At 34.2% G+C, this 12,122-nt stretch overlaps 2 protein-coding genes and 1 long non-coding RNA gene across 5 annotated transcripts; 1 reads left to right on the top strand and 2 right to left on the bottom strand.

The window, feature by feature from the left end:
• Positions 1–116: 116 nt before the first annotated feature.
• On the top strand, positions 117–2,100 carry LOC108815000 (uncharacterized). 2 transcript variants are annotated; one of them, XM_056991100.1, is made up of 6 exons: positions 117–536; positions 905–962; positions 1,050–1,207; positions 1,489–1,546; positions 1,627–1,691; positions 1,784–2,100. In XM_056991100.1, the coding sequence occupies exons 1-5, from the start codon at positions 402–404 to the stop codon at positions 1,641–1,643; spliced, it is 426 nt and encodes a 141-aa protein (XP_056847080.1). In that variant the 5' UTR covers positions 117–401; the 3' UTR covers positions 1,644–1,691; positions 1,784–2,100. The 2 variants fall into 2 exon arrangements, with proteins under 2 accessions (XP_056847080.1, XP_018443160.1); XM_018587658.2 differs by having other exon boundaries at positions 119–536; positions 1,486–1,546.
• A 9-nt stretch (positions 2,101–2,109) lies between these two features.
• LOC108814999 (rop guanine nucleotide exchange factor 7) lies at positions 2,110–4,828 on the bottom strand. The gene is made up of 7 exons (XM_018587657.2): positions 4,317–4,828; positions 4,072–4,188; positions 3,824–3,978; positions 3,645–3,719; positions 3,246–3,566; positions 2,817–3,158; positions 2,110–2,740 (listed from the first exon to the last, which is right to left on the bottom strand). Exons 1-7 carry the CDS (start codon positions 4,567–4,569, stop codon positions 2,297–2,299), a joined length of 1,707 nt encoding a protein of 568 aa, XP_018443159.1. The 5' UTR covers positions 4,570–4,828; the 3' UTR covers positions 2,110–2,296.
• Positions 4,829–8,617: 3,789 nt separating this feature from the next.
• LOC130497506 (uncharacterized) lies at positions 8,618–10,271 on the bottom strand. 2 transcript variants are annotated; one of them, XR_008936486.1, is made up of 4 exons: positions 9,669–10,271; positions 9,348–9,513; positions 9,149–9,264; positions 8,618–9,058 (listed from the first exon to the last, which is right to left on the bottom strand). It is a non-coding gene; the product is annotated as an uncharacterized LOC130497506 (long non-coding RNA). The 2 variants fall into 2 exon arrangements; XR_008936485.1 differs by having other exon boundaries at positions 8,619–9,058; positions 9,154–9,264; positions 9,669–10,270.
• Positions 10,272–12,122: the final 1,851 nt, after the last annotated feature.

Below are 12,122 nucleotides of genomic sequence, written 5' to 3'. Positions count from 1 at the left end.
AGTTTCATTGTCATAATCAGCATATGTAGTTTTAGTATTTTTCTGAATAAAACCAGAATATAAACACATTAAATATATCAGTTACGCTCATAGTGTTGACAAATTACATAAGTAAAATAAATATGGAAAACAAGTAGTATTTGACAGTATAAAAGATTTGATTTTCCAAAAAAAAAAGATTTGATTTCCGTAAAAATGTTGGAAAAGAATAAAAAAATGTTGGAAAAGAATAAAAAAACAAAGGAGTAATTAGGTTGGGATAGTTTGGTATAAATACATGAAAACAACCCACCGTTTTGCTTCCCCTGTTCTGTCTCTCAAACATCATCAGATATTCATACAAACACGTCTCCATAGAATACAGAGAAGTGTGTTGTGGGGGGGGTTTAGGTGTGGAAAGAATGGAAGGAAGGAAGAAGAGCGGTTCGTCTTCTTCTCCATCGTTAACCTCTGAGCTTTTTGGTTCCAGAGATAATCCTTCTTCTTCTTCTTCTTCTGGGTTTTTCGGATCTATTTTTGCTCCTCCTTCTCATAAGGTCAGATTCCTTTCTTCAAAAGCTTCGATTTTTTATTTTATTTTTTTTATCCATATTCATATAATCTCCGTTTCTAAATTCCATTAATTGCTGAAGATTTCCAATGGATTTTGGGATTTTTCGAAATTGTTCTGATCCGATCATTATTCATTGTTTTTCTTTTGGTCCTCTGTTTGCAAAAAAAAAGAAAGGATTAATTTTGAAAAAAATGAGACTTTTTAAAGTGAAGACCCCACAACCCCCAGATTAAAGAAGAATGGGTTTTTTTTTTTTTTGTGATTGGTGGCTTGGAGTACAAGTTTCTCTCTAATCCGCATCACTATTCAGCTCAGATTTTGAAATTTGATGGGTGTTGTTGTTTCATTAAGGTTATGGGACAAGAGACTGTGACTGGTGGTGGCTGGAACGATAAATCCTCCAAGACTGGTAATCCTTAAACATGACCCATCTTTGACAAGTGCTCTTTATTTTATTTTTACTTCAATAATGGATTTTTGAAATGCTGATGTGCAGGTGATGCTGACAGAAACAGAGAAGAGCAAGACAACTATGGTTCAGTTTATCATCAGGAACAAGAGAGAGTTCAACCTTGCCATCTCAGCTCTTCCATCTATTACGGTGGCCCTGATGTCTATATCCAGCCTCAAAATTCCGGCCTCAATTCTACTACGGTATATACAAACTTCTTTTTTTATTTCTATGCTCGTAAGAAAAAGCTACAACACTTGATATACATAACTAGGTTACCGTGCTTGGTTTTTTGTTTATTGTCTGTCTGAAGAAAAGATTGATGAGCTATAAAGGGTCTTAGGACTAAACTTATACTCTCGATCATTGATTCTTGTCTCTAAAGAATCTAGAGTTATCGCTCTTGCTCTTATTCAGAGTTTATTGTCTCTCTAAATAATCTTTTTGGACCATTTGGGTGTGTTTTTTTCTTCGTTTGCAGAAGAAGAAAGAGGGAGGCGAAGATGATTCCGGAAGTGCTTCCAGAGGAAATTGGTGGCAAGGTATCATCTTTTCTTTTCTTTGCGAGTAAATCTCGTTTCATTATCTAACTGCCCTTGAAAACCTTTGCAACTTATTATAGGGTCTCTGTATTACTAAGTAGAGTTGTTGCTACTTAAGCCAGTGTTATACTACAAAAGCAGCCAGGTATTGTATTCCATTTCAACAATTCTACTCCCGGTTCTAAGACAGAAAAAACGTCTGATGTGTGGTTTGGTTCCGGTCTTTGGATTTCGCAGGGTATATAGGAAGGAAGGGAAAAAAGTAGAGTAGCAGTGGATCCGTTGGTATTAGTAAAACTTCTCTATCTTATTATTACAAAAAAAGTATGGAAGAAGTTTGTAAGGGTTGGTTAGATGCAAAGACGCCAGGAAAGCTTGTCTGAGGGGTTTTTTTTGGTCGTGGTTTAGTTATTAACCCGACCGCTTCAGATTTAGCTTTCGTAGTATGTATAATGGATAAAAACAATGATATGGTTTTGTAAGAAAACTACTCTAGTAAGTTTCTACATTTACAAGCATTGAAATAAATCACAACCTGTTGTTGTTTCTAAAGTTTCATTGAAGGTTTATCGAATTAGACTCCTTTTCTGTAACTCTCAAACCCAAACTTTCCAAATATCCATTATACAATCTAAAAGCTACTACACACAAGACAAGACAAGAAAGGGAACAACACTTAATAGGGAGGAGAAAGTAATAATAAAAAGAATCCAAAAGCAGAGACTACTATTCCAAGGAGTAGATCATTTTTCAAATTCCAGGATCAAGGTTCGATACATTCAACGACTCCTTCATGCATTTCTCCAGAGACAATCTCTCACTCGATGATGAACGGCTCGATCTTTCCACCTGAATATCCTTCAGCCTTGGTTCGTGCTTTGTTACGTAAGCCGTCAAAACCCTTTTAACGCTACTACTGTGGGGAATCTTGAACCTTGAAGGAGAAGGCGGCACTGATGTTCCCAGCTCCAGTTTTGCAGGAGAGTAGCTTGGTGTTGTGTAGGTTGTTGTAACAGACAATGCTTTGTTCTTAACAGCGTCACTACCGTTGTTACCTAATGTTGTTGGTATCTGATCCGATGAGTGTCTTGTAAGATCATCAACAAAGAGTAAGTCATCTATCCGTGCGACAATGTTGAACGCTAAGCTCTCTAGAACTCTCGAGTAGCTTTCCAGAATCGATTTTCCGATGTCCTAAATAAACAAACAAGATGGAAAAACTTGTTTAGCACGAATTAATCAAAACAAGAGAAAGATTGGGGTTGTCTACCTTGTTGTATTGGATTTTGCTCATGTCTAGAGCGGTTTGAGGGAGACCAGGGAACCGTTGTTTTAAAGAAAGCAACAAACTTTCAGCTCGATCCGCCATCAACTCAAGCTTCTCTCCATCAACCATTAGTTCTTTCACCATCTCCCACGACGTTTTGGTATTTGTAGCTGGTTTGGAATTAGACCTTTTGTGCCACAGGTAGATGGATGACTCGACTCGGTTAGCTATCTCTATGGCTTGATGCTCAGAGGATAAGTCAAGGCAATCAAGAAGATACTCAGGTGAGAATTGATCTGACGAAATGTATCTGTAGATCAAATCACCGAGGCAAGATCTTCCTCTCTGAAAACATTTAACAAAAGAAATGCAACTTTAGTTGGTTTTTCCATGTTAAAAAAAAAAGACAAAAGCTGAATATATCTATTATACCCGTGGAAGAGATAGGAGATATGATTCAGGGATGTCCATGTCGGCTAGAGTGATGCTGTTGATGGCCATAGCAGCTTTAAGTATCTGATTAGTGCAGTCGCGTTTATGCTGCAACTGTTTTCTTGACTTGTCTTGCAAGCCTCCTGGTTGAACCCTTGGAACCGGTAGCCACCATTTGTCTTCTTGTCTCTGAAAAGATTGACGAAAAGAAGATGATCCGTCCGCTGCTGCTGATGCTGATGCTGATGCTGATTCGTCGTGTGCCATGATTCCTTGGTCGACATACCAAAACTCAGTCTCCTCAAAGCTATCTAATATCTCCTGCAAAGATGGAAGATGAGGCCTTTGTTACTAATCTAAAAGGAGAAAGCTAGAAAGAGGTGAGGGGTGGGTTGTTACAAGAAGCATGTTATCGAGTTTTCTGAGAGCTGGGAGGTTAACATAAAGGTCTGATCTTGGTCTGCAGGTCATTATCTACAAGAAAGTTTTGAGTAAGCAATGAGAAGAATGAAATGTTATTTTCCCCTCAAACAAGAAGAAAGAAAAAAGCAACGAAACAAATCGTAAAAAGTGTGGACCTCGAGTTTGGAACCATCAGGGAAAGTTTGCCAAGTAGGAGACATCTCAACAATGTGATCACAGACACAGAGAAGCCATTCCATTTCTCGTCTCCACATGTCTTTCTTCTCCTTAGGAAGAGGCTCTAACCTCCATAGTTGCCCGAACAAGGTAGCTTTAATTTTTGAGAAAGGCAAGGGAAGAAGCTTATCAAAGATGTTATTTAATGAAAGCAAAGAAGAGAAGAGAAGAGAAGAGAAGAGAATACCACAAAGATTGGTGATGGCGTTAGAGATGGCTAAAGCAGTGCAGACACCATTGCCAGAACCAGACATATCCTCGCCAAGTAGAAGCTTCGAAAACCTTTCCTTCATCATCTCAATCTCTAACATTAGTCAAAGCCAACCACAAGAAGAAACAGAAACAGAAACAGCAATTAAATTAAAGCAACGAACTTTTAATAAGAGTGGAAAGTGTGAGTGAGGAATAAAAGCAAACAGTTGGTGGACGAACCTGAAACCTTTGATTGTTTGGGGCACCGAATCTTCTTCTTATTATTATTATCTCCCTCCTCCCCATTATTCTTCACAGACCAACGAGACGAAAGCGGAGAAGCAGTGAAATCACTGCTAGGGCTTTGTTCCTCCTCTCTTCTGATTGTTTCCGAAATCAGAAAATCTGAGGAGCTGCAGCAGCAGCAGCTGCTCTCTCTTCCTTTCTCTTCCACTTGTCGCATCTCCTCCATTCTCAACTTCTCAGAACCCATTTTATCACTCTAAACACCAACACGTGTGAAGCCAAACAAACGCTCCCAAGGAAGGAAGGAAGGAAGGAAGGACCCTCTCACTCTCACTCTCAATGGATATCCCCGTGCTTGACTCGCATTTACATTACATTAATTAATGACACCTCTTTCTTCGATCCGATTCTTCTTCTTTGAGTTTATTATCTCTCTCAGAAAATAAAAGAAAATAAAAATGCAAATGCAGAGAGAAAGACTTGTGAGTGACTCACCAAGGCTCTCTTGCTCTCTCCTCGATCTCTGCATCTTCAGCTTAACTTTAAAAACACCCACCAAGTTCATTTTATTATTTTAATCTTCCCCCTTAATTCTAAACTAATCCAAATCGATGACGACAAGACTTCAATTTTTATGTTTCTTTTTTTATGGGAATCGTGTGTTTGACGGATCCGGTTTAGTTCTATTCTTCTTTTGGTTAGTTATTTCTCTTGTTTTTTAGGTTTTGATTGTGATTTGCTAACCACAAACATATTTGAATTACGTATTCTACAAGGTTTATACATTGCATTCTATAAAATTCATATTTGATACTTTAAAAAGAAACTCGCATTCATCAATATTAATACCTTCCTCTAACAACTATTTGTATTACTATTCCTACTTGTCACGTTTATTATTACTCTTTAACATTCACAAATGTTGTTGGTGTCACTTATTTAGTCTAGGCCTATTGGACCCCATCGACATCTTCAGTTGGACTAGACACGACTCGTACCAAAATTCCTTATGGATTTATATTAGAGCTTCAATTTTTATTATGCTTTTTGATATCAAATTTTTATCATTAGATGTTTGATCCAAAAAAAAAATTATCATACCATTTTTAGTTTTATAAGGGTCAAAATTTATATAATTAAATAACAAGAATAGAGAAAGTGAAAAGTTCACATTTTTAACTGAATTACTCCCTCTGTTTCTGAATAAGTGTCGTTTTAGAGTTGTGCACACGGATTAAGAAATCATTAAATTTTGCATATTTTCCATACAAAAACATCATTACCCATACATCTCAACCAATAGAAAAATAAAATACAGAATAAAGTTAATAAATTCTGCATTGAAATACTAAAACGACACTTATTTTGCAACGGAAATTTTTCTCTACAACGACACTTATTGAAAAACGGAGGGAGTATATTATATCTTTAACTTTAAGCTACAAATCTACATTTGTCAGATTATTCATGTTATTTGATAACTCAAAAGACTTAACGTTTTTTTTTTCTAATTGTAAAAGGTTAAACAGCACAAGCACTGCATCTGATTTAAAATAGTTCGAAATATAAAGTTTTCCAAAATTCAATTTCATGAGGCATTCAATCCCAAACAATGAATGCTTCATCTCGGCAAGGTAATATGGAAGAAAACACATTCAATACGTGAAAAGCAACATGAATGATAGAATCCCATATCAGTAATTTTCTTTCTGACGTTCAAAACAATTTTTTTACATTGATGCATTTATCTTTTTTTTTTGATCAAAATATTGATGCATTTATCAAGTTTAATAAATGATGACAAAAAAAAAATCAAGTTTAATAAATGAATGGTGTAGCGTATAGGCTTTCCATTGTGACCACTCCTGAGGAGTGAGGATAACAGTAGAAAGTGATGCTTTGTCTTTGGCTCAAACCTAACCAAATATCTCCAACGGTTTTTTCTTGTCTTTGCGTATATGTTACGATCGAGTGGTCACACCTATGTTCTATATGATTTTTAATGAAATTGTATAGCTTCATAATTTTCGCTGCTTGTCTGCTAATTTGTAAAAGGTTGTAAACTTGTGTACATGGACTTGCGGCGATAAGTTAAACGTTTAATTATGCTTAGATAAGATTTTTAGTTTTTTTTTTTTGGAAATCCATATCATCTCTTAGAGTTTCATTTTTTTTCTTTGGGGAGTACTAATATCAAGAAGTTCATCTTGTTCCTCCTGTTTGCATAATTTTAAGAGCATCTCCAAAATAAAATTTATAACTTCAAATATAAATTTTTTTATTCTAAGAAGACTTCAAATTTAGAGTTTTGAATAGTTTCATTAATTAAAATTTCAAATTTCAAGTTTTATCTTTTTTATTTGTATTTTGGTATTTACAATTAATTATACATCACCTTTTATGATTCTTAAGTATTTTTTTTGTTTATCATTTCAATCTTTAATTTTTTATAACTCACAATTATTTCAGATTCGTATTTACGAATTTGAGTTTTACATATAAAATTTATATTATTTTGTAACTAGAATTAAACAACAAAAATATTACAAAAAATTAACAAACAAACACTTTTTTAAAGATACATGAAGACAAAAATTATTGCACACATTTAAATATTACTACAACACTAGTGATCTGTTAAATTTGCTCCGAAACCTCTAAATTTTTTAAAATATTATCTAAACAAATTTTGTGTAACCAAAAATGGAACATTACTGAAATAATTTTAGGGAATAATATGATATTTTTTTGTATTTTTAATTATGTATTTCTATTTTTAATTATGTATTTTATTAATTAATATTGTTGTGATATGTTTATATATATATTCAAGTTATTTATAAAAAATATGGATCTACATTGATTATGACAAATAAAAAGATTATAGAATAAATTACAAATAATTTTGAAACTAAATTTGAAATTTTACTTTTAGAGAAAATATTTTGAAACTTAAAATATAGAATTTTACAAACTTTAAAATAGAGAGTATTTTTTAGACGTTCTAAGACTACAGCAAATTTTACACAAGCTTTTGGGTTAAACTACTCAATTTTCTTCTATGTGTGTGTATATATATATCAAATAAATTATTTTCATATATATAATAATACCTAGCCGTAGTTGAGATGTCTATAAGCCATATGCCTATGTAGATATTCTACACTGATATTACATATACAGTATATGTAATATTTTCAGGTAGTGTAGTTAAATATTTAGAAATGTCGATCATTTCAAACAACTTAATTTTTTTGTCTCTCTGTTTTCTACCAATTGTCGTATTGTAGTACGTCGTTGTTTCCCTTGCAAAGCAACCCCATTATAAGGTAAAAGTTGTTATACCTTTTGTATAATAGACGCAACACGATGACAAGAGCAAATAAATGAATATATGATACTTGAACAATTAAATATCATGAATCTGTGTGTCATTTTTCACATTAAAAATTTAAGCTTTCCATATTACTAAAACATAGTTAAATAATGAATTATTGGAGTTCAAGAAACCTAATATCGTATAAAGGATATTATCTACTCATTCTATGCTAACAAACATTTCATCAGTTTTTTTTTAATTTATTCTTACGCTATATCATTATATCCTAACGAGGATGACTTTGGACTTACACTACCCAGTATCCATAATTAGAATTCTAAAAAATCTCATTTCCTTGAGCTACAAACTAAGTTATCTTTTCTATTTGTTTTTCAAATTTCTAATTCACAAAAAAGGTTTAGAGGTCTTGGAAAATTCCAAGATCAACGTTACAACGTAAGATTGTATTGAAACCCATTGTTCAGTCGTGTATTAATTAGTCATCCAGAAAGGTTTTTAAAATTCCAAGTTTAAGGTTTGACAAAATAAAATAATTAAAATCGAATTACAGTGAGCATTTTCAAATAAGGATTAAGGACTATCTAAAGTTTTCTTCGGCGCATAGCGCTAGATTACAGGACCGAAGCAAGCCAGTTTTTGTATTATACTAGGGGCTGGCCCCCCGCGCAAGCGCGGGGACTTTGATTTTTAGTGTCTTTTATTTCCATAAGTAGATGACGATGAGGGGCTTAGTTAATGTTGTTTGGGGCTGTTCTGTTGCAAAGAGTCGATGTTAAAAGTTTCAGTTACCGCTGTGTATTTTACACTTGTGTTGAGATTTGTTTAGGTATTGTTTAAGTTTTGTGGATTTTGTACATGTGATGTTAATGAAAAGTCTTTTTAACGATCAAATAAGTTATTATTTGTAGCCCTTCAGCATAGAATTAGAAGGCGCAACTAATAATAAGTGTTGAAAATGAAAAAAAATCTTAAACGTTTGGTCCATAAGGCGACACATAATTAAAGAGTTGAAAGACAGTGTTTCTTCTTGTTCTAGTTGTCGTATAAATTGTTTCTCTCTACACTTTATGCAACTACAAAGAGTATGTGTGGGATTTGTTAAAAAAAAAGAGCAAGTGTATGCTTTTATTACTTAGTTGATACTGCCCGACTCTTTACAGAAAACCAGCTTCAATTAATTAAAGCTTAGTCTAATCAAACTCTGAATGAGTGTTGAGGACCACATCTTCAGTGCTTGCAGAGACATGGTTGGGTGTGTGGTTGTGAGGTGTGAGGTGTGAGGTGTGAGGTGTGAGGTGTGAGGTGTGAGGTGTGACATGAATTTGGAACATACATTGCTTCCACAGCTAGTTCTTCTAGGCATCTTGGTAGCTCTGAACCCGTCACCACCATTAGTCTGCCATAAGTTTAAGCTTTCGTGTTATAATGAGAGCAACTTTGACCTTTTAAAAACGCAAGATGAATGGAGTTCTGGGCAGAAGGTAACCTCACCAAGAGCCAGTCTGGTTGCTTCTTTGTTGGTTTGTTTGGTCATCTCTGTCTAGAACACCACAAACGTAGCACTGTCATCGGCTATCGTCAATAGCCAACTCGACAGAGAACCTGGAAAAAAGTGCCGTCAAGTTGTAATGTTTACAGAAACTTTTGTGTTGTTCTAGTCCTGAGTGACTATGAGTATTTCGTACCTGATGACCTCAGTGACTTTTGGTGAAACTTTCCTTCCTGATGTACCAGAGAGAGGTCTCGCATTTGTCCAATCGCCTGCTGCAACCGGTGCAAGCAACGTAAGGGCAGCCATTTTCTGGAGAACACCGACGATCCAAGCCTTAACAGGATATCATCATCATGGGTCTTAACAGAGAAAAATGAGTGAACATTTGTTGGAGGATTTTCAGTCAGAGTGTTCACGTAATAGGATGATGCTTGTTTCAAAATTTAAAGATAAGAGCATCGACCTTATAGGAAAAAAAATTAAGATCAAATATAAATGCTTTCCGATATAATACCTGATGAGAAGTAGAGTGATCCCCATGAATTCACCATTTTTCTTGATGTTTTCCGGGTCCCAAAAATAGAGAAACCGAGCAGCAACGATCTACGGAGGCGGAAAGCACCGACGACTGATTGGGCAACAACAACATCAGAAGACATTATCGAATAATATTTCTGCGCTTGATTAAGAAGTTTAACTGAGAGTGATGGTGAAGGTTCATCCGACTCCCCTCTCCAATTTATAGGTTTAACGTGAAAGAAACAGAAAGGTCGTTATTGAATTTAATGAGAAAAATATTGATTGGCGAAACTAAGAGGAATACGTTGAACTAAATGGAAGATTAAGAGATCACAGGGAAAAACATTGTATTTGCAGAGAAATCTTATAGCTGAAACGGCGAGATTGAAGAGTAGAAGAAATAACAATGAAACCCTCAAACACAAAACGCAGTGTTTTGTTAAGTGACCAGACTTTCCTATACCGGCTAAATAAACAAACGAACGCGTGTACCAAAATCAGACGGCTAAATCATCAAACCAACTCTAAACCACACGAGAAAACTTAATTATCAGATCAAACAGACAAAAACGTGGGGCCCACAAACATTAAAAAGATGCTGATGTGGACACTCTAAAAAGAGAGAAAAGAGTGGCATTATATATATGATTCCTTTCTTGGGCCGGAAAAACAAGCCAGTTAAGTTCTACATAAATTGTTTTTACTACTTTTCATTGGGCTACCACCATCCATGGTCTTTCTAACATGTTATTATGGGCCTATCCATAAGCCTAATCAAACTCACTTCCGCAACGAAGCAATGTTTGCTTTTGTGAATGTTTGTTTATCTTCTTCAGACTCATAAAAAAAAGTTTGTGTATCCTCAATAGTAATTATATAAATTTTACCATATTCATCAATGTATTACATATTATACTATATCAAACTGAATATATAACATTCACATGACATTGAAAACATGAAAGAAAAAGTACTCAGCGAGTATGCACGGATAATACTTTAGCTATATGTCACTGCGCATGTCTAAGATACACATACACACATACAAATCAAATATATATAATATACACATACGAACAAAGCGTCTAAAACATGCGAAATGGTCCATGATGTGGCCAAGAAAAACAATTAAAACCACTAGTTCTTATAAGACCAAATGGTCCATGGTGTGACCAATCAAAAACCGCTAAAATTACCACTGTTTCCTTCAAGAACAACTGGTCCACGATGCATCTATATATGTACTTATATGCAGCTAAGCAAGGGGTTGTTGCCAGGAGATTTATTAATACAGTAATACATACTTAAGAAAACTTGTTGACGTGCCAATTGCAATATTTTTGTTTCTATGGTAGGCAACCAGTTATAGATTATGCGTTAAAAAACTATTATAGATTCAACCAGCACTACACTCGACTCTGCAAACAAAGATACTTGGAGAACTTGATGAACTGTTTTCTTGTAATATGATGAACGTATTTGAAAAAAAAAAATCATAAATATTTGTTGTTGTTCTTCATTTCTTGTATAAAGATAATCAGTGATCTTAACTTTAATCATAGTCAAAAAAAAAACTTTAATTATAGTTTATGACATCGTGTACGTGATGTAAATAGAAATTGAACGTGGACCAGAAAGGATCAAAAATTGACTATGACTTGATTTTACGAAAGGGAATTTCAATCAATTTTCTCTAGCATTTTTTATTTTATTTTTATTTTTTGCTTGAATTTGGAGCATTTTAAGATGGGTTTCAGTAAATTCAAATATGTATTATATGTGATCATGGACCCTAATGAGTGTTATTTGGAAAAATATAGCAGTTTCTTGATCGCGAGATTCATTGTGTAACACATATTCTATGCAAGAAGCCAAGAACATATACATTGGATATGGAAATGTTGGTACAATCATGTATGTGTAGTCAAACTTAACAGATGCTATATAATAAGAGTTAAAGTTTACAAGCTATCATGAAATGGGGAGAAAAGAAGAAGAAAAAAAGGTAAAGTGGAGTTCTTTTTGCTTTATCGAGATGATCACTGCTCTTTAGAGAGAAATGAAAATATAGGCTGCTGGTCGTGGAGAAAACAAGATTTGATATAATAATAATGTTGAATATGATTTGATCATGTTGGAATACATGTGCAAAAAATACAAAGAAAAGTTTAAATTACAAAAAAAAATTAGCTAAAAGTAGTAGAGTACATAAATAAAGCTGAGAGGAAAGTGAATATAACAAGATAGTCTGGAATTAAGAGATCGTATAATGAATATTCATGATTCTTAGTTAGCGTAATACGAAACATTATATTAGCTAAAAACACAAATCTAGTATGACTTTGGTGGGAGCAAAGCAGATGACATAATAAGAAGATTGTAAAGCCGTAACGGACAAATATAAAAGAAAGGGAAAAACAAGCAGGTGAAAAGAAAAGGAAAAGATAAT

The sequence above is a fragment of the Raphanus sativus genome, chromosome 7 (assembly GCF_000801105.2).
Source record: "Raphanus sativus cultivar WK10039 chromosome 7, ASM80110v3, whole genome shotgun sequence".
Lineage (NCBI taxonomy): Eukaryota > Viridiplantae > Streptophyta > Magnoliopsida > Brassicales > Brassicaceae > Raphanus > Raphanus sativus.
The sequence above is the reverse complement of the archived record's forward strand: the minus strand, read 5'-3'. Positions and strand labels throughout refer to the sequence as shown.

What these genes read in the sequence shown, in the direction of transcription:
- LOC108814999 (XM_018587657.2), bottom strand. Translation starts at nt 4,569, where the DNA reads ATGGGTTCTGAGAAGTTGAGAATGGAGGAGATGCGACAAGTGGAAGAG. An exon ending in CAAACAATCAAAGGTTTCAG is followed by an intron (nt 4,189 to 4,316) that starts GTTCGTCCACCA and finishes GACTAATGTTAG; the next exon opens with AGATTGAGATGATGAAGGAA. An exon ending in AACTCGATAACATGCTTCTT is followed by an intron (nt 3,567 to 3,644) that starts GTAACAACCCAC and finishes CCATCTTTGCAG; the next exon opens with GAGATATTAGATAGCTTTGA.
- LOC108815000 (XM_018587658.2), top strand. Translation starts at nt 402, where the DNA reads ATGGAAGGAAGGAAGAAGAGCGGTTCGTCTTCTTCTCCATCGTTAACC. An exon ending in TTGCTCCTCCTTCTCATAAG is followed by an intron (nt 537 to 904) that starts GTCAGATTCCTT and finishes TGTTTCATTAAG; the next exon opens with GTTATGGGACAAGAGACTGT. An exon ending in CCGGCCTCAATTCTACTACG is followed by an intron (nt 1,208 to 1,485) that starts GTATATACAAAC and finishes CTTCGTTTGCAG; the next exon opens with AAGAAGAAAGAGGGAGGCGA.